Raw genomic sequence first — 27,866 nt, 5'->3', positions numbered from 1 at the left:
CAGTCAGAATGTGTTCATTTCTGACGTGAAGCGTCTTTAAAACCGGCCAAGGGCCATCGCTTATTGAAATACATGTACTAAAAATCACGGCAGAACACATCTCACGATGAATGTGAATGTTAATGCGAAGAGCAGTCGAGCAACGTAGCGAGAGATCATATTTTGCAGTCCCGTTTATTTAACAAGTGAAGTGGTAATTCGGAGACTTTCTGTGATTTTGGCATTTTACATAATACTCTAATAACTTCAAACTCTTACATAATCCGATATGGTTCCACATTGCTAAGGCACTCGCTTGCCATGGTCACCGATAAGCAGAGAGGCATGGCGGGAACCGTATATTGCCGACACCGTAGGGATTCATTGACGAAGAAAAAATGATAACAATGGAACTAAATAGGAGCATAACGACGATGGTAGGAACCCAATGAGATGCCGATTCCTAAACTATAGCAATCGTATAACGATGGCAATATGACGACGATGAAATAAGGAGAGTAAAATAACTGCGAATGTATGACAACAGATGGATGAAGAAGTGGAAATTAGGACGTTGAAACAACTAAGACGCCATGAGAACGACGGTAAGACAATGGATGCGCGATAGCTTCGGTCTGACGACTAAGCAATGACAATAATACTATGACGATGGAGGGATAATCATAATTGTGTTAGAATGATGAACAACGAATCACGGCGATGGATGGTCCAAATAATAAGGACGGCATGACGAAAACGGGAGGACGATATTGAAGTGACGATGATGAAGTGAGGCGTCACGACGACGGCATGATAACAACGACATGACGACTACCGCATGACGTAAGTCGGATGTCACACTTATAATAATGACGTCGTCCCATGATCGTAGGACAATCAGTGCATGAGGACAATTGCATGGTGACGACAGAGTGACGACCATGTTATGACAGCGGCATTTGGGCAATGCGACGACGACTGAATGACGAAAATGGCATTTCGATGACGCATCACAAATGGTGTATGACGACGATGGGGTGACAATGACGGTATGAGGACAGTCGGATGACGAAGCTGGAGTGACGAGGATGGCATGAACACGACGGCATTACGACGACGGTCTGCCAATGGAGGCATTGTAGCTACTGCCTGACGATGGTGGCATTACAAGAGTGGCAGAATGTCAATAGAATGACGAGAATATGATTACAAAACAATGAGGAATGAAGGTTTACGTTGATGGGACGGCGAAGCCGGTATAAAGATGACACAATGTCATCAATGAGATGATGTTACTTAAGTGATGACCATTATATAACGACAGCGTAACGCCCATTGCACGATTGCAACTGTGTGATATCGATGGCGTGGTGATAAAGGCATGACGAGGGGTGGATAACAAATCTGTAATGACGAGGATGGAACAATCACGAGGGCAGCACTACTCCGAACACATACCCAATGGCTTTAGCTAATAATCTTGTACCACTGTGCCGGAGTAGAAGGAGCGGCGACAACGTAACGAGAGTCAGATCACAACGCTGGCATAACGACGACTGAACAAACACGAATACATCACTATGGCGGTGTGACAAGTGATGCATGAAGTCTGTTTGACGCAGATGGCATGACGACAACGGCATGACGAGGGGTTAGATGACAATGTTGGAATGACGGTAATGGTATGACAAGGACGTTATCAAGTCATGGTCATCACGTCAAACCCATACGAAGTGGCCAAAGCTATTACAAAACTTTCGCCACTGCTTCGGGGCAGTATGGGAGACGAGGACGCATATTTAGAATAAACCACGAAGCTGGAATGAAAACACTGGGATGACCACGACTGTATTATGACCAGTAGTGCACACCTAGTGGCCCAGGAATATAGGCAACATTTTTTATATATATTTTGTGGCGAAAGATCCATTTATGGCCAAATAGCGCCAAAACGCTGTGTAAGGGAAAAAAATGCTCTAATTAGTAACAATACGTAAGTGAAGGTGGCCGTATAGGGGCCTAAAACCATGGGCAGTATAAATGTGTACACTACATTTAAGTCTATAAAATTATGAAAATAACGTCAGACGTGTATATTGTATATAAATATATATACAAACGAATAGATGCGAGAGGCCCTATGCACTACTGCCTCCCCATGACCATTGCGTGCAAAGGACTGCAGGCTCGCGGATTAGACATAACTCTCGTAGCGGCATCCCCTTGTGAGAGGATGTGCCACGAATCTCTAGTGTGAATAACATGCAATGCGCTAACGTTTAAGAACTTTAAAATTGATCTATAATTAAAACATAGGTATGTAACTAAAAACGTTACTGGGATGTGTTCTCTGCATACTTTAGAAAAGCGCTTTTTCCCTTTCGAACTCTAATACTCGACAGCACATCAGGAGGTAAAGTGCGGTTAGTGTCTCCCAACATCTGGTACAGGTTAGAGGTTAGCTACCATCCAAGAGGTAACTTCGCGTGAAGGAAATATGCCCTACTCTTATCCTATAGAGGATTACCTAAGTTAGCTGTACTTTTGGTAATGGTAGCCATTGTACTAAATGCAGCTCGATTAAATGAGGTTTACTAGTGGTATCAGTATTTCACATTCGTTGCTATAACGTTTAATTTTTTGCGCAAGAATGGCGTTATGTTCATAGAAGGAACGGTCATGCATAAGTTGTTAGATTCGGTTGCTATGGGCGTGACCATCTTGTCTCTAAGCACCTCCCTTTTGATTCCTCTGTGACTAGCATATTTTGGCACGCTGGTTAGAGGAATAAGTGGTGCGCAGAAGAGAATAAAGATTGTGGATGGAATGATTTTGATGTTGCAGTAAAGACAAAAAAGCCTTCATGACACTCAAAGGATTCGTAAATACAACAGCCTTCTGTAATCTTAGTTGCCTTATATGTTTCATTGCCGTGAGTACTGCGTAAGAAGTCTCATTATCTATAATATGGACTGACTCCAGCACAAAACACGCCAGCATAACTTTTCGATGTATTAGTGTGAAATTCTGGGCAGCTGCGTTTATATATTATTTCTCAAGCTTCATCCGAATGTGATCTTTTGGAGCATGTTTAGTTACATTAACAACCGACAAGTCACAGTCTATAACGCGCCACTGCGACGGCGGTGGCAGACTAGTTGGAGCCATCAAGCTGTAATCAAGGAATCGGACACCTATTTTATCACTGAGTTCTGTTACGCGCAGTGGGAAAAGCTTTCTTACCGAAGCTTGGTTGTTAAACAGTAGAGAAGAGGTGGCCTCGTTTATGGAAGAGTATGCTGGGTGTCGGCGATCTGATTGCACTTTCAGAAAATATATGAGAGCTGAACATGTTTCTTGGAGGGGAAGGGACCATTGATCATACTCCACGTAGAAGCTTTCTACAAGACTTGCCCTGAAGGCACCAGTCGCGAGGCGGTTACAGAGATGGTGAACAGCGTGAAACATATATAGACCAGTCGGCATGGTGGTCCGGTACACTAAGGCACCATAGTCTAAACGCGTACATATGAGGCTCTTATGAAGGTTCACTGAATATTTTCTATCACTTCCGCGAGTTCTGTGTTACAGCACTTTAAGGAAACGCCTTGTTCTTAAAAAGCTTTGTTTAATACGTCTAATGTGTGGAAGTGACAGTTTTAAACCTAGTATGACACCTAAAATTTTTACCGTGCTTTTAGTGATATGTGCTCTCCATGTACATAAATAATGGTGTGTGTAACCACTCCTCTTCTTTAAAGGAAAAGGCAGGGACTCTTGTTTAGATATAGTTGGAAGCCATCTTTATTGGCCCATTTAGAGACATTGTTAAGACCCAGTTGAACCTGTCGCTTACTGATTGCGAGCTTGCAAGACCTAAATCATGTGTCTCATCAACGTAGGCACTGCAAAACATTAGCGTGGTAATGACGTACGGAGTTCATTTTAACCACAAGGAGGGCGCAGCCCCGGATGCCACCTAGTGGCGCTCCAATTTCCTGAATAAATATTCGGCAAAGGGTATTAATTATTCTAAGGCGAAATGTTCCATTTGATCGGTAGCTCCGAATTAAGTTCCGCAAGTTTTCTTGGATTCGCATGCCAGACAAATCTCGCTGGATTCCATAGCGCCATTTTGTGTCATAAGCCTTCTCAATGTCTAGAAACATTGAGAGACACAATTTCTGTGCAAATGCGTGTCTCATTGTTGACTCCAAACAAACAAGGTGATCTGTTGTCGATCTACCTTCTCTATACCCACACTGATTTGGGAGCTTGTTGCCCTCTAAGATGTGGACTGGCGCTTGATTTTCATATCTTCAAGGACTTTACAGAGACGGCGAGTCAATGCTGTGGACCTGTAGCTGCTGGCAGGGATGGGTCCTTCCCTTCATTCAGGATAGGAATTGTATTAGCTTCCTTCCTAGAGGGAGGAAGCTGTCCAGCTGCCCGAATAGAATTAAGTATTGATAGCGGTGTCATGAGTGCCTCGCAATGACGCTGCTTCGTCACTGCATAGATGATGCGGTAAGGTCTCGGGGCAGTATTTTTAGAGGTTTTGAGAGCTGTACGCAGTTCAGGTGTACCAAATGGAATGTTGCAGACCTCGCACACACTACATCTGCGCGGAAATTGCTTCCATGCTATGAGTTGCTTGTGCCTTTTAAATTCACTTTCACGTTTGGTTAATGAAATAGATACAATTTTCCTGAAGTTGATTTGTACCTGCCAAGTCACATGCCTTGATACAAATGATGCAAAAGAATTGTTAAGGATTATGCGATTATGAAAGTTTTAATCGTATGGTACAAAACACAATCATCTGCATACAGTGGGATGTTAACTGGAATATTACTTGCTAGATCATTTATGGAAATCAAAAATAGAAGCGGTCTTAATACTGAGCCTTGAGGCACGCCCGATGTTAGACTGCAAGTGGAGAATTGAGAAGACCGAAAGAGTGCGTGCTGAGACCGATCGGATAAAAAAAGAAGAAATGCAGTTAATTAATGCTTGGCTGTTAAGAATAACAGTGAGATTTTTAAACAATTAGCAGTGTGACACAATGTCGAAATCTTTGTAAAAATCTATAAATATAGCGTCAATTTGATCACCTGCATTGAGGGCCTGGATGATATCATGAGTGAATTCGCCGCGCTGCGTTGTGGTGCTCAGTACTGGTCGGAAACCGTGTTGAGCAGCATATAAGACACTATTAGACCCTAGAAATTCAAGACATGTTTGTATATATGTGTTCAAGTATTTTGCACGAATGAGATGTGATGTAGATGGGTGTGTAGTTTAGTGAGAACTGCTTAATGCCATATTTGAATAGCGGAAGTATTTTAGCCGTTTTTTGGGCAAAACGGAGAAAAGACATCGAGAGAGTTTTCTCAAAAATAACGACTAATTATTCACTACCCCATACGGAGTACCTAAAGACAAATGCATTTCATATATTGTCGGCACTACCTTTCTTTTTCGGATCAAATTTTTGGTCTCAAACAACATTGTCATTAATAGGACTATTCGTTTGCTCTACAGAGTGTTTTTTTTCTGTACGATACTTGCAAAATTAGAGAAATATAAATCCCAGTAATGCTATGTTTACCATTTGAGTGTACGGATAGGCAGTCTCTGGATACAAAGCAATTTCCGCACTTACGTGTGTAATTAGTGAAATTACGTTAATTAACATTCTAGTTATCAACTATAGGTGGCTACAGCAAATGAGTACTTTGGGATCTGTCATCGACATTGCCTATCCCAACGATTAAACTTTGAATAATGGATTTCATTTCAAACCGAAACTGGCTTGAAAAAGAGCCCCTGTGTCGCCGATGTCGCCCCCGCCCCCGCCTATTGTCATGCCTCCGAGGTCACCACGAGTCCGGTGCCGCGAGCAACTTTCGTTATCTCCTTGCGGTCTGTGGCATAGGCCTAGCGCTTCAATGCCGGCGGGTGACCAAATTTACTTCGTCCTTCCGTTGGACCCCTGAAACGGCGTTCTGTCTGCGGAAGTGGACACGTGGCGACCAACGGAATGACGAGAACTTCAATTTGGTCGAGTTTATGCTTAATGCAATCATATTGACCTCCAATGAAGAGGAGGACATCATCATCACCATCAGACTATTTTATGTCCACTGCAGGACGAAGGCTTCTCCCCGCGATCTCCAATTACCCCTGTCTTGCGCCAGCCGATTCCAACTAGCACCCACAAATTTCCTAATTTCGTCGCACCACCTAGTCTTCTGTCGTTCTCTACTGCGCTTCCCTTCACTTGGTACCCATTCTGTCACCCTAATGGTCCAACGGTTATCTACCCTACGCATTACATGACCTGCCCAGTGCCATTTTTCCTCTTCATGTCAATTAGAATGTCGTCTATAGGCGTTTGCTCTCTGATACAAACCGCTCTCTTTCTATCTCCTAAAGTTATGCCGAGCATTCTTCGTTCCATCGCTCTTTGCACAGTCCTTAACTTGTTCTCAAGCTTCTTTGTCAGTCTCCAAGTCTCTGCCCCATATTTCATCACCGGTAAAATGCACTGATTGTATACCTTCCTTTTCAATTATAACAGTAAGCTTCCAGTTAGGAGCGAACGAAGTCTGCCGTATCCGATCCAACCCATTCTTATTCTTCTGTCAATTTCCTTCTCACGGTCAGGGTTCCCTGTCATTAGCTGACCTAGGTAAACATACTCCTTCACAGACTCTAGTAACTGACTTGCGATCCTGAATTCTTGTTCCCTTGCCCATTTATTCATCATTATCTTTGTCCCATGCATATTAATCTTCAGCTCCACTATACACTCTCTCTGTTAAGGTCCTCAATCATTCGTTGCAACTCGTCCGCAGTGCTGTTGAATAGAACGTTGTAATTGGAAAACCGAAGGTTGCTGAGGTATTCGCCGTCGTTCCACAGTCCTAAAGCTTCCCAGTTTAATATTTGGAATATTTCTTCCAAGCACGCAGTAATTAGCATTGCAGATATTGTGTCTCCTTGTCGGACTCCTTTCTTTATAGGTATGTTCCTACTTTTCTTGTGTAGAATTACGGTGGCTGTGGAGTCTCTGCAGATATTTTCCATGGTATTTACGTAAGCAGCCTGTACTCGTTGATTACGCAATGCCTCTATGACTGCTGGTATTTCTTCCCAATCAAATGCTTTTTCTTAATCTATGAAAGCCAAATAGAGAGACTTACTGAAATCTACGGATTTCGCGATAACCTGATAACTGACATGGATGTGATTCATTGTAGAGAATCGCTTCCTGAGTCCCGCCTGTTTCCTTGGTTGACTGAACTCCAGTGTTGCCCTTATCCTAGTGGAGATTATTTTGGTAAATATTTTATATAATACTGAGAATAAGCTAATCGGCCTATAATGGTTCAGTTGTTCAATGCTTTCCTTTTTGTGGACTAGAATAATGTTTACATTTTTCCAGTTTTCTGGGAAGCTTACAGTTGAGAGACATTTCGTATAGAGAGCCGCCAGTTTTTCAAGCATTATGTCTCCTCCATCTTTGAATAAATTGACTCTTATTCCATCTTCTTCTGCCGCTTTTCCCCGATTCATGTCTTGCAAGGCCCTTCTCACCTCATCTCTAGTTATAGGCGGAGTTTCTGCATACTGTTCCTTCTCGTTCTGAATATAGTTATCCTGAGTCCTCTAGGTACTGTACAGGTCAGTATAAAATTGTTCCGCTGCATTTACTATATCTTCGAGATTGCTGGTGATATTACCCTGCTAATCTTTCAGTGTATACATCTTCGTTTGTCCTATGCCAAGCTTCCTTCTGACTGATTTGAGGCTGCGTCCATCTTTTACGGCTTCCTTACTCTTTCTCACGTTATAATGTCTACTACCACTTATTTTCGTCTTGTTGATCAGTTTTAACAGTTCTGCGAAATCTAGTTGTCCACTGCCTATTGTCCACTGCAGTGGGCATGTAGTTGCCCGCTGCCTATTCAACCGCCTGCTTTTTCCCCACTTTTGCATTGAAGTAACCCGTTACTACTGTATACTGAGTTCGCACTTTTCGCTAATTCAACATCTTCGTAAAACTGATCTACTTCCTCGTCGTTCTGGCTGGATACTGGAGTGTAGGCTCGTACTACCTTTAATCTATACTTCCTAAGCTTGATTACGACTACGGTTACACTCTCATGAATGGTGTAGAATTGGTCAATGTTGCATGCTCTGCCCATATGGATGAAGAATCCTACTCCGTATTGCTTCTTATCAGGGAGACTTCTATAGCAGAGGACATGGCTGTTATTCAGCAACCTATAAACCCCCCCAGTTCTTTTTATCTCAGTAAGGCCTATGATATCCCAAACAATGTATGAGAGTTGCACGGACAGTACTGCTCAACTAGCCTCACTAGACAGAGTTCGGCAAATAAACGTTAACAGAGTCAGCTTCCATTGGCGGCCTGCCGGACCCAGGGGTTCTTAGCACCCTGTGCAGTGGTACAGGTCTGACCGCAACCTTGGACAGGTGCTCCGCAGCTGCTGGGGACTGAGGGCCGTGAGTAAATTGTAGAAATTATTGGGGAGGTTTTGGCTGAATACTCCACCAGGGAGGTCAATTCCTGTTCTGGTGAGGGAGTGACTTTGTTCAACCTTAATAGGTCTTCCTAGTTTGGTTGTACCTGGATTAGTATAGCCCCAATTGCACTCGGCATTTTTCGCCGGTGTCAGGCGCCACTCCGAGCCTGCAGATGTAGTGCACCAAGGAATGTCATACACGGATACACCATAGTAGGTTAAAAAAAGGAAAACGGGGGGGGGGGGGGTTTAAACGTCCGACTACCGTAACTGAGCATAACATATAGCTCAGTAAGATAATACCACAGCTGGCTAGGCTGCCTTGTCGTCGAAAAGTGCGGCCCAGAGGGCTCTACGTGTGTATGAGATCCGCTGATTTGTACGCCCTTTGCAGGTTGCACAATATAGCAACAATTCTTCCTGGTCGTAACACCTTGTTTGCCGAATCTCACGCACGCAATCGGTCTTGAACGCGCCTAGGTACACGATGTATTTTCGCTGAAATTGAACAGCACTTAACACTTGCGTGTAAAAATAAATAGGTAAACGTTTTCAGTGGGTGCAATGCGTGTAACATACATGTTCAATACGTTGTAATGCCTTGTAGCAAATACGTATTATCGCTAGCCACTCGTTCACTGGGTGCACCATGAGGAAACATTGAGCTTGAAACATTGGTGTTCGGCCAGTGTAGCTGCCGTTACCCATGTTTCCGCACATGGGCTGAATTAGGCGCCCGTTCACTTATTCTCGATACATTGGTGATAGAGTGGAACTGTGTTAACGTATGATGGGATGATGCCTGCAGTTCCCGTTCGAGGAACTTACTACATCAGCGCTACTCCATTTGTAACCATATAACAGTGCGTCTTCACTCGTGCAGACGTTGAGGGGTTGATGTGATTTCCCTTGAGGTTAGCGCTACAACGATGGCGGATGAGTGAATCTTTCGTATCCTCGAAGGAAGCCGTGCATCGGGAAGAGTTCGCAAGACAGGCATTGTTTATGTAGAAGTGGTCCGCGTACATGGACATACAGATTCATTCCTTTCCTTAACATACCAGTAACAATTTTCGCAGTCAACTACTACACACGTATTCACTCCAGTGCTAAGTGTATGGCAGCATGAATTAAGAACAGCGCGTCAGCAAAAATTCAGTTGCATTTCCGGCAGATAATTGCACAGAAGCAGGGCAGAAGAACTAACGGTTTTGTACTCGTGCGCCTTCGCCAAAGCAACGTGCGGTGCGGCGCCGTATGCGCTATGCCAATACCCTGATATCAAAATGCCGTTTACGAAATAGGCCTATACAAAGCGAATAACACCCTGCACGATTGACAAATTAGATTGTAAAACCCCCACTAGCTGCAAGCAATGTTAAGTATGTACGGTTTCTTATGGTCGTCAATAAATGTGACGTGCATTCGATTACATCAATGTTTTATCGCTTTGCTTATACAGTGAATGCATCACGCACAAGACGCTTCCGTAGGCCACTACAGCTGCATCCTTGCTGCGACCTACCCGAGGTATCTTATTCGTGACAGTAGTTAACGAGCCATAGGCAAACAATTGTCAATGTTGCCTTTGAATCTAACGAAAGGTGGCTTACCAATCCTGAGGCTTTTCTTTCAGCATTAAACGTTTCGTATGACAAGTGTATTGATAGTATAATGCAGTCATAGGCCTGCAAGACGCTTTTCCAATCGCGAGCTGGAAAGAAACAAGCAAATGTAATAAATGTCGCTAGTTTAGAAAAATATTTAAATTGTCAAAATTAATTCATTTTTCATTGAACGTGAAGAGCACGCACGTTTGTAGTCTAATGTTTGTCAGCTTGACCGCTCGTGACTCTCCACACGTACAATTTTAGAAACAGTATGGTCATGGGAAAGGGAGAGAAAAGAAAGAAAGAAGGCTGGAATGTTAAGCGGGAAAGCACCTAGTTGGCTTCACCACGCTTCTGAAAAGAAACTTGTGAATATAATAAAGAAAAAAAAAAGAAGAAAGCGGTGAGTATGTAGACGTAACAGGACAAGCACCATGCTGTGAAAAGCGCTCGTAGAAGCTACCTATTTTTTAACAAAAACAAAAGAAATCCCTTCAGTGCCTTCGGAGTCGATTATCCTTCGAAACCGTGCTCAGGCTCAACTCAAATACTCAACTGAATCCATCGGGCATTGATTGTCTTTGTTTGTGTAATCAAAGATAGGGTCATTATCTTATCCCACAGACATCCTATTGTGGACTATGAGCCATAGCAATTAGTGCCCTATTAAATTTCAGGAAGCCAACTCCCAACTACACCCACACAGAACAGTGAGAGTTGAGATCTGATTTCCAGCGAATCATATGGAGATGTGGAAAATATACAAGGCTAAAGCAGCCTGCTTCCTGCACATCATACGACTATTTAAAGAAGCTGGTAGTCTCCAGGTACTAGTGCTGTGACTAACCATCCTGCGTGTCGTGAAAGGAATCATGGCAATCACAGCAAAAAAGAAAAAAAAACATTGCAGCCTAACAGAACATTAACCGAATTCGAAGGAAAACTGCTTATTTTTAATTATTGCATAATGAATTTAGCGTATCAGTGGATAAGTTACATATCCTAAAGGTTGCCCGCATATAACTAGACGGTTTTAAATCTAACCAGCATATTACAAGACGGTTTCATTAGCAAAGCAATGTGATTCTCTATGCATTAGAGCATAGAATACTGGCTGACTGAAGTCGCCGGGAGAACAGTCAGTCATCCTAGAAAGCACGCAAATTATGTCAACAATGCCAATCGTATCAAGAAAAGCCACTCACTGGGATGAGGTGGCCCCGTCTTAATAGTCTACACACTATTATCGCGCACCCGCCACCGTAATGTTGCTAAAGTGACGGGACCTCTTTTATTCGGTCGCATGCCATCTGCACAGCCTTTCGTTAGTGAGTCGGTGGCCCGTCTCATTGGGGCGCATAGCAGGAACCTAACAATCCTTCGTTATTTATCTGTGTGCGGCCGCTGAAGTAGCATCTCTATAAGGTCGCCACTCCCCTGCTCGTGGGTCACGCAATGAGCCGCTTCGTTCTACTTGGCACAAGACAAAGAAACAAGTAAGGCAGAAGCAAAACAATTAAAATAATTGAGCAGCAACGTTTACATAATTGCCTAAGACACGTTGCGAACCAACGGTCCTGCAGTCATCATCCCAGCGTTGGTACGCAGCGTACGAAAAGCAAAAGGAAAGCTCCTCTATTACACAGGTTATAAATAAGTCGCTATTATCCAGTCACTACAGCGTTAGGTCTATAGTGAAAGACCCTCTCGCTATATTCTGTTATTAACAAAATGCCCTAATTCTTTCTTGGATAATGTAGAGATAAACTACTAGAAGCCTCGCCTAACGTAAGAAAAGAGCCTCAATTGAGGGGTCTGTAATAAATTGCAATGCTCGTAAATGAGTTGAAAACGCATATGTTTAGAGTTTCTCTCTCTCGAATACACATGCTGGAGGGGTTTTACATGAGGGGTGGCCGCGCATACAAATTAGCAGAAATAGAATACCACTGCAGTAAGCACCTAAAGTACTTAGAAAAACAGCAACGAATAAAAAAGTTGAAACTGAAGCATCTTGCACATCCACATTGCCACCAATACCTCTGCCATCTTAGGGCGCGGGAACTGGTTGACCCTTGACGCGGATTCGAAAGCTCCATCCACAACCTCAATCAGCCAGCCGCCTATAGGGGAACGGCAATCACCCTCCCTGGTCTGTGGGCTGCGTGGCTGTGTCATGGCACAATTATCGAATCCGGTTTTTTTCATTCTGTAGGTTAGTCCACTGCACAGCTTTTTTTTTAATAAAAAAAATTCAGTAATCAGTTCTCGATACAGCTGAGGGGCCTTCAGTGTAATTTCAGTTGCTACTGAATGCTGTCCCAGTGTATTGGCTTTGTTACTATTTGCTGGTGATGTCGGAAAGAAGCCTGCGCCTTACAGGTTAGACAACGCTCTGATTGAATCGGAAAAGCAGCTTGCTGGCGAGACAATGCCAATGAATGAATTGCAAGAAATCAAGGGACGCATTGTTTCCATTGACAGAGCGCTATTTGACTTAAACACTCGCATCACTGAACCTGAAGAACATTGTCAAGCTCTGCCCACAATTCAGACCAACATTGAAACAGTTCAGTACACCACTAGCCAGACAAAGCCTTTGGTTCACGACCTAGAGCTTCGTCTTGGCGATGCTAAAAACCGCTCACGCAAGAATAAAGTTGGCTTCGATGGTCTGTCCGGTTCCTGCCACCGTCAAAGATTTGCCGAATCTGAAACGTTTATCATCGATCACTGTTTTCAGCACGTGTAAGTAACCTAAGATCCTAAAAGTAGCGAGCGCGCCCGCCGGCGCAGTCGTTTTACCGGAACAAGGAAAAGTGTCCAAAAATATAATAGGGCTTTTCGATAAAGCTGGTTACGGAGCAATTGACAATGAGTTCAATTTCTTCGAAGCACCAGCGCCCTATCATTCTCAAATTTATATCACTCAACACCAAAGAAGCTATTCTTTTCAACATACCGAATTAAAAAAATACGAGTTCACTATCGGAGAAGATTATTACTGCCGTGTTGCAAATATTCGTAACCAATTAGTTACCTTCGGAATACATCACTCTGTAAGATTTTCGCTCCGGTATACGCCGCTGCATATTGTTCCAAGTTCTGTTTTTTCGACGAGACGTCTATATCAGCCAAGGAAATCGCATAGCACACGTCCCCGCTCTCTTCATTACCCACATCCTACGTGTTGGCCTAGAACCAACCCCAAACTAATTTTCGTATTTTTATCATTTTCACAAACATACAGAGCTTCCTTCCAGAACGACACCTTATATCGAACCTCGTATCATCATCTCGCAGTAACACACTCGCACTAAGTCGAACGTGGCTCAACCCTAACGTAAATGACAGCGACCTTTACCGAGATTTACCGGATTTTTGCTGCTTTTTCCACACTGACATTGTCGGCTCTCGCGGGGAGGCGTTTTCATTGCAGCTAATAAGCAACTACCATTCTATTTTCTTATTATTTGATCGAACCCTGAGATCTTGTGACTTGCATGCCGCACTGCGCCAATGGCTCCTGCTAACGACCGCCCCATGATAGTTCTAACTTTCCCCACAATCTGAACAACGTTTTGTTACAATTATTAGCCAAGAATTCCAACACGCGAATTATTATTTTTGTCACTTTAACTATACATTTATTAAAGCGTATCGTTCACTTCATGTTTCACTACCTCAAGGGGCTCCTGAATTTGTCAACCTATGTTGTAACTTTCATTTTTCTCAACTGGTAACTCAGCCAACACGTATTACCGAGAAATAAAAAAAACTTCTAGATTTGCTTTTAACTAGCCAACCTGAGACTTGAATTACCTGAGGGAAATCAGTGACCGCAAGGTCATGTCCCATTTAACATTACACCGGAACAAAGAGAAGTGTCAAAAATATAATAGGGCTCTTCGATAAGGCTGATTACAGAGCAATTGACAATGAGTAAAATTTTTTGCCCATATTTTGACCAGCACCACCATCACAAGACAATCCATGATAATAGGTCCACCTTAAACTTAACATGAGTGATCCAACGAAAAGATGCATTACAAAATGCACCATCAACTCTGATTGCCCAATTGCTTGGTTTACCGAAACACTTCAAAGATTACAAAGAAGAAACAGCAGCTCTACCGCGCAGTGAAACTTAGGCCGAATTCTGTTGAGTGGGAAAAATACCGTGCGGCAGAAGGCACATACTTCTCTGCGGTCCATTGCACAAAACGTGTCTTTCTTCGATTATACAAAATTATAACGAATAACGCAAGAAAATTTTGGCAATTGATAAATCCACACAATCGCCTTTACCAACCATAACGGTGACACTGTCTGCAATTCTCTGTGTGCCAACGTTTTCAAAATGGCATTTTCCTCAGTATTCACAAGTGAGCCTAAATATTGACTTCCTTCGCTGCCTTCTACTTTTTTGTCGGTGATGCCAGAAGTTTTGCTGCGAATAGCACTTCGTTCGTAATCGACAAATTTAAAATTTCACCAACATCAGGAATCGACGAAATTAATCCAAAACTTCCAAAGAATACCAAGGAAATTTCCTCCAAGTTTCTGTATTTATTGTTTTCTCAGCGACTTGCCACAGGTATCATCGCATAGGACTGGAAAATGGCGTAGGTCGTCCCTGTGTTCAGATCAGGTATAAAAAATTTCTCGCTAATCTACCGACCCACTTCTCTAACTAACATCTCTTGTACACTGATGGAGCAGATCATCTACTCTTAGGTTACGCAGTATCTAGATTCACTATATTTTTCCACTCCATCCAAACATGTATTTCGAAATTGCTTGTCGTGCTAGACGCAGATCACCATCTTCCTTCAATTTACATTCTAAGCATCATATTAGCTTCCAATCTGATGCCATTTTTTATATATTGCCAATGCATTCGATAAGGTGCCGCACAAACCCTTGCTCTTAAATGGAAAAGTTTAAGTAAAAGATAGAATTACAGCAGTGCAATATATGGATGCTGCTGGTGGGTAGTACGAACTATTGCTAGTAACTCGGAGGGCCCTTTTCTCAAGGTGTGTGTCTAATACGAATGGTATCAGTGATAATGTAATTATTCAGGCAAAGATGTCACTGCCTTTCTCACGCGCGCAAAAGCATCTCAAAACAATACGCGACTACAAAAAAAAACGTATTTCGACGCAATTAACAATGAATTATGCTTCTTTTTAGATGCGTTTTTGTCCGAGAACCTTGAACGATCTGTGCAAAGCAAGTGGGACTTATTTAAGAAAAAAATTTCACAACTAACCTTTAAACACATTCCTATAAAGAAATTTTTTTTCGAATACGAGCGCCCCGGGGTACAACAGATACATAAACCACCTTTCTAACCGTAAGAAAAGGCTCTATCGCGCTGCTATCAAATCTCGGTCGGATAAACGTTGGTCAGCCTATAAATCTGCCACCACATCTTACTTATCTGAAATGAAACGATCTAAAGGGTGCGATCTAATCGCACCCTTCCAGATATGCTAAAAAATAACTCTAGACAATTTTGGAGTGTCATACGGGGCAATGAGCGCAGTGCAATAGCTTTGCTAACAACGGAAAGACATCCAGTGCCTGACGTAGAATACGTGTCTGTCTTAAATGATGCATTTGTAAAGGCTTTTTCTCGCCCAGTAGTTACCAATGCGCAACGTACCTTGCCATTACGTCATTACTTGCCCATGGACGCCATCTTTATTACTTTTGAGGGTATTCGTACAGTCATTAAGAAACTGAAAAACTCATCATGTGGCGTCGACAGTACCAGTACAAAATTCTTAAAAATACTATTCAATACTCCTCTATCATTTTGGAATGAATTTTTTCACAGTCCCTACAGCTATCTAGCCTTCCTGTAGACTGGCTGATAGGTAAGGTTGTGCCAGTTCACAAGTCTGGGGTAACACAGAATCCATCAAATTTCCGTCCAATTTCATTCACATCTGTTCCATGTAAAGTTTTTGAACACATTATCTTAACTCACCTTGTTAATTTTCTTGAGTCGTGCCAGTGTTTTACACCCTAACAACATGGCATCCGCAACAATTTTTCTTGCGAAACACAGCTTCTAGTCTTTACTAGCGACCGGCATCATTTACCCAATTCTGGATTCACAATAGACTGTATATTTTTATATTACTCTAAAGCATTGAAAAGGTTAGTCATCATTTACTTTTTAGGCTCGGCCAGTTAAATTTAGATCCTAATGTTCTAAACTGGATTCGAGCCTTCCTTTTTAACCGTACTCAGTTTGTTTCCGCAAATAGTGTTGATTCCCAAGTCCAGCCAGTACTATCGGGAGTTCCCCAGGGGTCTGTATTGGGACCCTTACTTTTTTAAATTTTCATGAATGGCCTACCCGATAACATTTCATCAAAGGTTTGCCTATTTGCGGATGACTGTGTAATTTATCATAAAATAACTAACCAAGAAGCTGTTGCCTTACATCAGACCAACCTAAGTACCAAATATTCCTGGTGTCAAACCTGCAACATGGAATTGAACATATCGAAATGCAAATCAATGCTCGTATGTCGCACCTTATGAGAATCACTACACTATCATCTTGATAATACGACTCTTCGGTCTGTGGTATCTTAAAAATATCTCGGTGTTAACATTTGTAGTAACCTATCATGGAACGATCATGTGAGGCACATTGTCACAAAAGCTAACCGATCACTTGGGCACTTTGGAAGAAACTTTTATATGGCACCCCCGTCACCTAAAAAGCTTCTCTACACGACTTACATTCGTCTGTCACTTGAATATGCATCATCTATCTGGGATCCCGGTGGTACTACACTGATAAGCGAACTTGAAAGAGTGCAGGATAGCTCCGTTCGCTTCGTCTTATCCAATTATGACCGCACAGCCTGTGTTACTATGATGAAGTAACTACTTAACCTTCCAGAACTTACAATTCGGAGTAAAAGAGCCCGGCTCACTTTTTTTCATAAAATTTACTATAACAACAATTATCTCCACAATCACTTCATTAAATCCCCTCCTTTCATTTCATCTAGAATTGACCACCTCCATCAAGTTGATGTTCCTCGTTGTAGACCTGTAACCTATTCACATGCATTTTTACCTAGAACCACCTCCGAATGGAATCAGCTGCCAGAAGCAGCTACAGCTATCACGGATACAACGCACTTTAAGGATTTCTTGAATAAGATGCTTAACATTGCTTAATTATTTGTACTAAATTTGTTCTTCTGTTTTTTGCTTATTGTTGGTTTAGCTTTAGATGTTCAAATTACTCTGCTTTATCTTGGTCGCGGCCGTTTCAGTTCATTTTTTTACTAAGTTGGTGATTGTTTATGGTTCTTATTGCGATTGTATCAACTGTTTTCCGAATTTTCGTCTGTAATATGCCCCTCCCCTCTGTAATGAGCCTACCCTGAGGGTAAAGTACATAAATAAATAAATAGGATCCACTTATTGAATAAGGAAATAAAAAAAAAAGTGTTGGTTCTTTCGTGTTATGAGAGGCGCGCAAACATTTGCATCCTGAAACATCATGTCTCATTTATTTCAGAATTTTTCATTGCTATCGACCATATTGCATAAAATCTTAGGGGTTTCACCTACGGCTCGTACATTGATCCTTTATTTAAAATGCAGAAATGTGCTGTCATAATACTTTGATAACCCACAAAGGATGCGGCCTCTGAGCAGCTTCTTGCACAGTTAAATGTAATGCCCCTTATAAGAGCATCTACTATAACACACATATACTAATCTACTAAATACAAACCACGAACAAGCCTGATCTCTCTTCAATGTTTCTCACACGTAGAATGAACACTAGATAAGCTTAGCATAATAAATTCAACTTGCCGAAAACTCAATCTATACGGTCAGCACTCGTCATCATTTGTCGGTGCAATATCTGGAATTCATTACTGAGCTTCATTAGAAGACTGCCATGTGCTATTGCATAATTAGAACATCACTGTAAATCATGTATATCAAGTAACCTACTTTTCCATTTTGTTCGTGTTGGAATTTATGCTGACTTTTCTTGTATATATCCAAAACTAGTTATTGAAGATAAGGATCCAGATTATGTCAATCACATTGCCACGTGCTAGTAACGCTGGAAGCCAAGCACTAAGAAGTATCTGAAGTAGCGGCTGCAAAAATGAACAGTAAATGACTCTTCCCTTGGGACGGCTTGCCTTATCCTCTCGCGATAAACTGGTGGAAATGCTGGGCACACGCACGCCATATTCCTGCTGGTCCTGAACTCGAAGCTACCTACACCTGCACCTCTGGCACCGCAAAACTCCATCGAAGCAACCACTGCCTCCAAGATCATCCACCGCAATACAGTCCTCTGGTAAGCTCTGCATCGAAGGTGTCAACAACAACCGCACAAACCAAGGGGATTTCTAACCCTGATGTACCATGCATTACCAACGCTCGTCGCACCCCTAACCCATTCCACGGCGAGACCTCTGCGGACGTCGAAGACTGCTGTTTAGGCCATTTCGACCGTTTCGCCGCCTTTAAGGGCTACGATGATTGCCGTACGTTGAAGAACGTCTAGTTTTTCCTTTTAGAGGCAGCAAGAATGTGGTACGAGATAAAAAGTCGAGGCTGAAGATAAAGTCATGGAAACACTGTTTCAGAAGAGCAAATAACACGGAAGTGTTGAAACCAGCAACACTTAGTCGAGCACTGCATATCCCAAGGATAATGAACGTTGTTCCATCCGCGACCCGGATAGCATGATGCTCCGCACGTGCAAGGACTTTCTTCAGGTGGCAACGAAGACCGCGGCCCATGACCGAAATATAGGTTCGAGCATCAACATGCGCTAAGACAAACGCACCGTCTACTTCTACATTTACTATATTGAGTCTGGTTGGCAGGTTGATCGGCTTACCGGAGATGTTGACAACGCAGCTTCACGTTCGGGAGCGGCATCATTTAGTTTTCCGTAGGGCCAGAATGACGCCTAGGCCGGAATGACGTAGACTGTTGCATTTACGTTGTTCGTCGTTGCAGACCAGACAAGCAAGCTGTACGCGCACACCTTTTTTCACACCCCTTGTTCTTGAACAAGCATCGCGTTTTCCCCTTCCCTAAAGCTTTTCAGTACTACACCCGATATTATCCAACCGTGCTATCAAAAGTCGGAGTTCCGCCCAAAACACGAAGCACCGATTGCGATAGCAAATAAGTAGATAGCTATGCGAAGTACTAGTCTTATCGGCCGTGTGTACTTTGCAACATTCGCTTGCTAACTAAATTTGTAATGAAAGAATATGCAAGCGTGCCTGAACGAGGACGTAGAAACGAACTGACCCACACAGGCAACGCTGTCTTTGTGTGTCTGCTATTTTCTGCATCCTTGTGAAGTGCCCCTATACATTCTATGACGGATTCAAACCAACCAGCCTGCCAACGTGTTTTAACTAAATTACCAAGCACGCTGTCACGCACGCATAGGTAAACACGAACACAGCTCACTCGATGAGCCCAGAAATTTGCTGTCAAATCGTTGAAGCGAAAAATCGCGGCAGCAGCAGGCGCATCGACCTTCGTGCATCTCTTGCTTCTACGCGAAAGAAACATCGAAACCACAGTGCATACGGAGCTGCCGGCACTACGCGCACTCTGCAAACGTGGCACATCGCTTTGAAAATATTACCCGCGCCGGTGCGCACTTTGGCCACGTAGCCAGTCGCTTTCAAGGCACACGATCACCGGCAACGCGTCCATACGGCGTCCGCGAAAGGCGTGTATTACGGTGTCCGCCATTCGCTTGCTCAATGTAATAGTAGACGCTGCGGATGTCTCCACATACGGAGTGGAGGGCGAGGACGAATCGACACACCCTAGCAGCAGCCGGAGAAGGACACCCTTTTTCCCCATGCCTCGCGGGCACCAAATCTCTACCATGTATCCCAAGGTGTCCGCCGACTGCTCTTGATTGCAGATATCGACCATTCTTTAAGAAATGCAAGATTGTGAACAAAGATGGCACCCAAATGACTGGAGAAATAATTCAAGCCACGGAGCTTGTACGTTTGGGACGTATGTGCGTGAGAATGCCATCAGACCCCCTTAGTGCAAAGGAAATAGATTTTCTCACGCGCTAATCTGGAATTTTCTATGATGCTTCCTTTTTTGCGATGTCAAAAATGATCACTTGACAAAGCTGGCTTGGCATTGGTGGATGACCATGTCTGTAAAAATCTTTCTGTTTTTCTTGTCATTTCTTTCACCCCCCCCCCCCCCCCCGAGTATCTTCCAGTATTTATTCCATTGACAAGGGAATAAAACAATATTTGCAAGTAGCGCTCTGTGGTGTGTGTTTCTCTTTTGTGTGTGTGGTCCAAATGTTGCGCAATCGAGCCTCTAATATGCTATACCAACTCGCGCAGTCTTCTTCAAGCTTTGCAATAATAAACCGCCAGCCCAGTAGCATTCATGCTGCTCCCCGCGTTATAGCTCATTTACAACAGTGGCGACGAGGATCACGGATACTACCCATGCGATGAAAGTAGACCAAGACAGACTGTCGCTACGTAGAACACTGAAAAGAGCCATGGCCCGCCTCCAGCTAACGCTGGGCGACCATAACAGGTATAAGTGGAAGCCCTATGCCATAACGGCAGAAGCAAATTTTGAAGCCAACGACAATACCGACGTGAACAAGCAACGAGCGCTCCTTGTGGCTGCTACTAGCACGCAAACTCTTCAAGTGCTAGGTGGCCGAATTGCGCCAAAGACACCAAATTCTACCACGTACACCGAAGCCGTCGCAGTCTAAAAATCTAATCCGACCACAAGCGTCACGACACAGCACAGAGTTCAAAGCTCTTTACTCGTTGCCAATAGGAAGGGGGGTGAATGCAAGAGTTTCTCGTCGACATAGGACACATAACATTCAAATGGAACTTTGCAACTGCGACTGCAAATCTTCAAAAATGCACTACTTTTGATTCACTTCGACCCTAACAAGGAGCTTAAGCTAGAGTCCGACGCGTCCCCGTATGGCGTGGGAGCCCTTCTGTTTCACTCGGAGGGGATTTCATTGGATTCGGCTCCAGAAAGCTAACAAAGGCGGATGAGAGGCGTTGACACTTATTTTACCAGGGGAGCTGTTCTAAGTCCTGCCTTCGCCGCGTGGCGTTCGGTGTCACGCAGGGGGGCAGGAGACCGAGCGCCCCCAGGACGATAGGGAGGAGAGCGATTAGGAGCAGGTATTTCGCCAGCGCCCGCCCTTCCGAACAATGGACTTCACTCAACGAGAGCGGCAGCGCCGACGTCACGCAAGGACCGAGCTTCGAGATGAGGAAGCCCAAGCGAAGCGCCAGCGGACGGAAGGCAACCATGAGCTTCGAGAGGAGGAAGCCCAAGCCTAGCGTCAGTCCATGCAAACAAACCCCGAGCTTCGACAGAAGGAAGCGCAAACCAAGCGCCAGCGGAGCCAAGCCAACCCCGAGCTTCGCGAGAAAGAGGCCGAGCAGACCAGCTTACGGAGACCGATTCCTCCCAAGGACGGTGCGGATGAACAGCTCAAGAGAGAATTCCTCGACCGTGAGTTTGGCCACAGCCGCAACATGTGCGAAAGGCTTTGGTTTGATGACAACTTGATGCGACTGAAGAGCGGCCTCAATGCGAAGCAACGTTTAAAAGCGAATGAAGTGCTCGATAGTGAATTTGCAACCACGTCGACTACTTCACTCGCCGACTTCAAGGTGTACGCAACGCACAAGGACTCGTTGCTGGCACGTACAGTACCCGCTTTGAGCGTGAAGAACAGATACAGGTACGTGCCCAGTCCTTAGTTTCTGCCCAAACGCAACCCCGATGGGGAAAGACTGATATCTCCACACCTGAGAGTTATCCCCGTGACATAAGTTGAAGGCCATGCTCGACTTGGTTTAAATGACGCCCGGCGTTACCGCGCCCACAGACGCTCAACGCGTTTCCTTCGTCGCCTTCACAATAGGCGTCATTTAGAACAAGTCAAACATGGGATCCAACTCAAGTTGCATTTTTGAATACGGGGGTTACTCATGGCAACGACCAGTATAATATTAAGGGAAAGGTCAACGCACCAATCGACGTACAGAACACAGTGCCAAGCCTACTCTGTAACATATAGGATGACGTTGCGATAGGTGTGCATATTAAGCAAAAACTCCCTAGTAATCCTACCTACACATGCGTTGTAGTGAAGAAGACCAATGTGAAGATTTGCCTCTAGTACCTCTCGTAAATAAAGAAAGACACCGCGTAGAATTGGGCGGACCTGCAGGAGAATAGCTTTCAACATCTCCGTGCCACTTCCATGCAAGCACCAGTCCTGGCATACTTTCGGTAGGACCAACCCATGGCATTGTCGGTTGATGCTAGCCAGTATGGTGTGGGGGCCGTGCTCTTGCTAATCGGACAGCCGGTCGCTTACTTATCTCGCTCGCTAACCGCAGCAGAACTTTACGCGCAAATTGAAAAGGAGATGTTGGCAATCTTCCATGCTCTACAAAGTTTCAAGATTACATATTTTGCAACCAGAAGTAATGGTCGAATCGGATCACAGACCACTGGAAATGATATTCAAGAAGCGTTCATGTGAGTGCCACTCACGCCTCCAACGCGTGAGACAAGTGCTTCAATGTTTTCCAAAATCCGTTAGGTACAAGCCAGGCAAAGAACATCTTTTAGCTGATGCCCTCCTACATTTTCCAAGTAAAGCGCAACTGCAAGAACAAACTGAGCAGCTTGAAGCAAATGCCGTTTCTTTTCTGCCGATTGCAGACGATCAACTACGAAGCATCTGGGAGTCAACCAGGAACGACGCATTTATGTCGCAGTTGCCTTATTATACCAAAACAGGTTAAGCCGAGGGAAGACTGAAAGTACCGGATCCCCTGATAGCCTTTCGGGCCTACCGCGATAAACTACGTACCGAGGACCGCCTGATGCTTCGGAGCAACGAACTAATCATCCCGCCAGCCAAGCACCGGGAAGCCTAGACTTACTTCACGCAAAAAAAAGTTGCTCAAGGAATGTTCATTTGGCCTCTCTAAATTTTGCAGCGCCACGCTAGAATGGAGAAGTTCGCGCAGAGACGACATCTGCAGTCCCCATCAGAAAGATTGATGGGCCAACGCACCAAAACCAGGCTTCTAGTACTACACTGTCATCTCAAGACAAATACTATTCCCGCCAAAACCGTTCGAAGGCATCTAGAAGACATTAGGAGCAGGCAACCAGAGTACCACAAATCTGCTAGACATATTCCAGATCTTCAAGGCATGTCGGCAGTGTCAATCTACGTGACCTTACAGAGAACCTGGGCTCCAGCAGTAGTTTTAGGCATGGTAAGCACACCATGATCCTACTTATTCGACACCGGCAGCGGATATCTGCGTCGCATGAGAGAGCATATTTGAACTACAAAGACAGAAATAAAGGATCCACCTTCCAAAATGGAACCGCCAGGTGATACTTCAACTCGGCAGGTGACGGCTGAAGACGAGCTTCGTAGGAGCACGCGCCAGCGCAGAGAGCCAGAACGATTTCCTATTGCCATAACGCCGGACTTATTCACGTACTCTAGGTTTTCTATTTTTCCCCGTTGAAGAGAAGACGTGGCAGAAGGCATCGTCATCCGTACGTGCCCACACGACGACTACCACGCATGTCTGAGCCTAAGAGCGCTCCAAGAGCAATGGATGAATACCAAAGCATTTTACAATAAAGCGATTCCTCGTTCCCTCGTACATGCGTGTCACAGTATATATTCGACTTCCACTTGAAAACCTACGTGAACAAGTTAGGCAGATAGTCGTCATCAGGTAAGGAGACTGGGCACCTGACTAACCCAGTGATTACAGGAGAGAGCATGTCTTGGTGTACGTGCCATTCTGAAGTGAGGTAGTAGAAGTGCTAGACCAATGCCTCCTTTACTAGATGCCCGCCGCGTTGCTGGCTTTCCCATTGTAGCGGCGGTTCCCTTAGTTCAAGTTAGTTCAGCATAAATTCCGTGAGGTGGCGCTCGTTGCGTTTTCAACTTCTGGCGGATGTGGCAGCGGCGGCTGAATGCATCCTCCGGCGCGTTATATGCACGAGCGTCTGTTAGCGAGCGTTATCGCGGGCCTCCGAGACGGTGACAGATGCCATGTTAATCTCAGAGGCCGCAGCACGTGATTGCAAGTTGCAGGCGTTCGCCATGAGTGGCGCTCGTTTCCTTTTCGCGGAGGAGAGAAAGGGGAGAGGGCCCGAAACCGAGCTACCGGATAACGCGGCAGGCATCTAATAAAGGAGGCATTGGCTAGACAGTAACGTGTTTAAGCAGACGTTCTCGGAGATACTTGACCAGATCAACCAAAACCAAGACGAGTACTCCGGTGGAAATGATAGTGATGTCGGCTATCACATTCGATTTATGTTTGGAAATTATTGAATGCACTATGAAAATTCATGCATATATACTTCTAGGCGCAACCAATAAGGGATTCACATTTTTGCTCTTGAACTAAACTGTTTAGACAATTGAAAGTGTGTTGAATGCATGAACGTGAGAACCTGACGCTCTTGTTCAAATCTCAGTGAACTAATAATATGCCATCAGATCGTAGCATACAAAACAACTGCAACACTGCACGAACGAAAAGAATGTCCATGATTTTTACTTACCCTCTATAGCTTTCATATCCTTCCATTCGGTTTGTATACGGTTGAAGATTGCCTGTTGAAAGGAAGAATAGTGTGGCAATTAGTGCTTATAAAGATCCGTACTGATCGTCGCTTCAATATTCATGCCCGCGAAAGTATATCTTTCCCACAACTCTTTTCTGCATTACAAGTTTCGTGCACGTCAAAACCAGGTCAATGAAGACAGTTGTATTGGCGTGACAGATAATCAATAATATTACCATCATCAGTAGGCTGTCAGGTGCTCTAAAGCCACTACCAGCGCTCTCCAATTACCCATATGTTGTGCCAGCCTCTCCGTGTATACACTGTCGGGTCTATGAAATGTGTGATACCTCGGCATTGACACGATTACTTTAAATCTGTGGCCCAAGATTTAGCAAGATATAATGTGTTTGTGTAAGCAGTTTTACCCATTCAGACTCTGCTCATTACTAAAAACATAACACGATACAGTTATATCACGTCCTTTAGCAGGCGCAACGAACTAAAGTTGGCAGCTGCTGAGAATTTCTATATATGACAGCCTTGCCGGCACTCATGTTGATGGAGCGGCATATGGTCATGTTGTGCGGTTCGGGTAGAAAATTATGATGCAGGCGTAATGCTTCAGAAGAGGACGAGTATGATGACGTTGGCGTACCTTTACGGGCCCTTATCGGCGTGGGTGGTGAAAGAAAGGCTGCCCTGGGTTGAACGAACGCTCACCCCCACCACTTCCCCCTGAGCCTAGCACGCGACAGCAGACGGCACGCTTCCTCCCCCCTTTTCTTCGTTGCGCGCGCGAAATTGAGTCTCCTCGAACATGCGCGCTTTGACTCGCACATACAGCGTACGGCACGCCGCGACGATTTTATCGCCCTTACTCTTAACATGGAACCTCACGGTGACGGCGAAGCCGACGGAAAAATGCTCCTGGAGTTTGTATACAAGTGCGTTCGCAATAAAAAGAGTCGCGGTTTGGCCCAAGATGCGAAGAACTGATCGCGATAGCAAATTAGCGCCATAGCGAATGTGCGAAGTGAGGATAGTAGATTTTTATTCCGTATAAACATGCGTACATTCACGTACGAACTATATAACAGTGATAGGATATGTGCGGGATTGAGAGAGCGCGTAGAAAGAAACAGACACACAGAGACCGTGCTGTTTCTGTCTGTGTTTCTTTCTTCATCTCCGTTTAGACGTGATACAATAAATTCTGCATTGAAGCGAACTAGCCTGTCAACGTGTTTTAACTAAATTAACAAGCACAGTGTCACGCGCGCACACGTAAACATGGAGACATGGCGCTCGATGAGCGCAGAAACTTGCTCTTAAGATGCTGGAGTGATGAAACGCGGAAGCAGGAGCGAGCGAAATGACCTTCGTGAACATTTCGCTTCAAAGCGAACGAAACGTCGAATCCACAATGCACGCAAACCTATCGGCATTACGAACACTCTACAAACATCGCATATCGCTTTGAAAATGACGCCCGCGCGGGAGCACACTTTGACCACGTCGTAGATAGTTTTCATGACACGGTGGCTGCTTGGCCGCGGCGTAAGCGGCAGCCACAGGAGAAAGACGCCCCCGCTTCCTTGGATCACCCCAGAACCTCGCACACGACAGGAGCCAGGAAAAGGCACGCTTCTGGCACCCTTCGTCGCTCTCACACTCGATGTTGAGCCGCGCTCGCTGGCTCACACTCGCACGCTTTCACTCGCAAATTCACTCGCGTTGACAGTTTTATAGGTCTGGGACCTTATACGAAACCTCACTGTGACGATGATGATGACAGCAGAAATACGCCTGGCGACCCGATATGATTGCTATCACAGTACAAGGCACTGGTACGAGGCAAAGTGGAGAGGGAGAAGAAGCTAGTCGGCGGACAGTCAGGTGAGCAGGCCCAGGTGTCGGTCTGGCCAGATTGCACATTGCCCGTAAAGTTCATCCACAACGTCTCGCGCCATCTCAGTTCCGACTCCCTGGACACCCCTCGTAACGCCAGTCCTGCAACCTTTGCTGTCCGGGGGACATCTACCAGCATATTTCATTGTTCCACTCAAACCCTTCGGTTCACCAATGAATTAACCTGCATCACCATTGACTGAGTATTTTAATAGTGTCTGTAGGGCTAAGGGTCACCCGAGCCCTTTCGGTCTCTTTGAATTATCTTTGTGTTATTTTGTGTCACGTGTTTACTTCTATTGTGCATATAGTGGCGTTCTAAACCACAAAGCAGTCTTGTCAGCTTCATCCAACACATTTCAATGGCGTCGGCGGCAGGACTAGGCCAATTGCTGTGTTCGACGGTGGAAACGTGGATTGTTGGGAGTTAGCGTAGGTGAGGAAGTAGTCTATGATGAGACGCACATGTAATTTGAATGGAAGATGATCAAGTGCACGATAGAGAAAAGCGTGCCGCTCATGGCGACGCAAAGCCCAAGTAGACTTAGTCAGGCAAACGTGCAAGAAAAGAGCAATAGATAGCGCACAAGAGAGCAGCTTTGGAGGACAATAATCTTGAGCTTCGCGTTGGTCTATTTGAAGCCGAAGCGGCTTTGCTTAGACGCTCAGGAACTACAGCCGTTTCCGATCATCTTACACCGTAACTGTGCCATCGGAACCTATTGCCTTTGCCTGGCGAAAAGGAAGACCATCTCGATCCGTATTTCTGACGATTCAAACTAGTGGCAACAGGGAACTACTGGCTCAATGAAAAGTGGGCCACTGCACTAAGGATTCTATTTGTGCCTGCGTCTCCGAAATTGTTCGGACGGCTGTTCCCTGGAGACTCAGTGTATTATAAGTAAAAGGAGCATTTTTTACAGTGATTCAAGGTAATTGGCGTATGGTTACTGGGAGAAATTCTGCTCAATCAACTCAGAAGACTCCGAAACTGAAAGTCACTTTGATGTCCGTCTTCAAGGGAGCATTTATTGATGGGTAGAAATGTCAGACATACATAAAATCTTTAAAGAAATGTGTGACCTCCTAGTAGCCGAGAAATCTTAACCTTCAACTGGGCGGCGAT

At 44.5% G+C, this 27,866-nt stretch overlaps 1 protein-coding gene across 3 annotated transcripts in view; it reads right to left on the bottom strand.

Annotated features, from left to right (window-relative positions):
* Positions 1 to 27,866, bottom strand: part of LOC129382418 (uncharacterized) — a 216,846-nt gene that overhangs the window by 20,633 nt on the left and 168,347 nt on the right. For all 3 annotated transcript variants that reach the window (XR_011895268.1, XM_055066304.2, XM_055066306.2), the window contains 2 exons: positions 24,827 to 24,878; positions 10,148 to 10,248 (listed from right to left, as the gene is read on the bottom strand). Coding sequence is in view for 2 of the 3 variants with exons in the window: in XM_055066304.2 (XP_054922279.1) it covers positions 10,148 to 10,248; positions 24,827 to 24,878 (153 nt within the window). In the remaining variant the exon portion in view is untranslated. The remainder of the gene's footprint in view (positions 1 to 10,147; positions 10,249 to 24,826; positions 24,879 to 27,866) is intronic.

This window comes from Dermacentor andersoni, chromosome 6, assembly GCF_023375885.2.
Source record: "Dermacentor andersoni chromosome 6, qqDerAnde1_hic_scaffold, whole genome shotgun sequence".
Classification (NCBI taxonomy): Eukaryota; Metazoa; Arthropoda; class Arachnida; order Ixodida; family Ixodidae; genus Dermacentor; species Dermacentor andersoni.
Note: the sequence above shows the minus strand (reverse complement) of the source record. Positions and strands in the feature narration are given on the sequence as shown.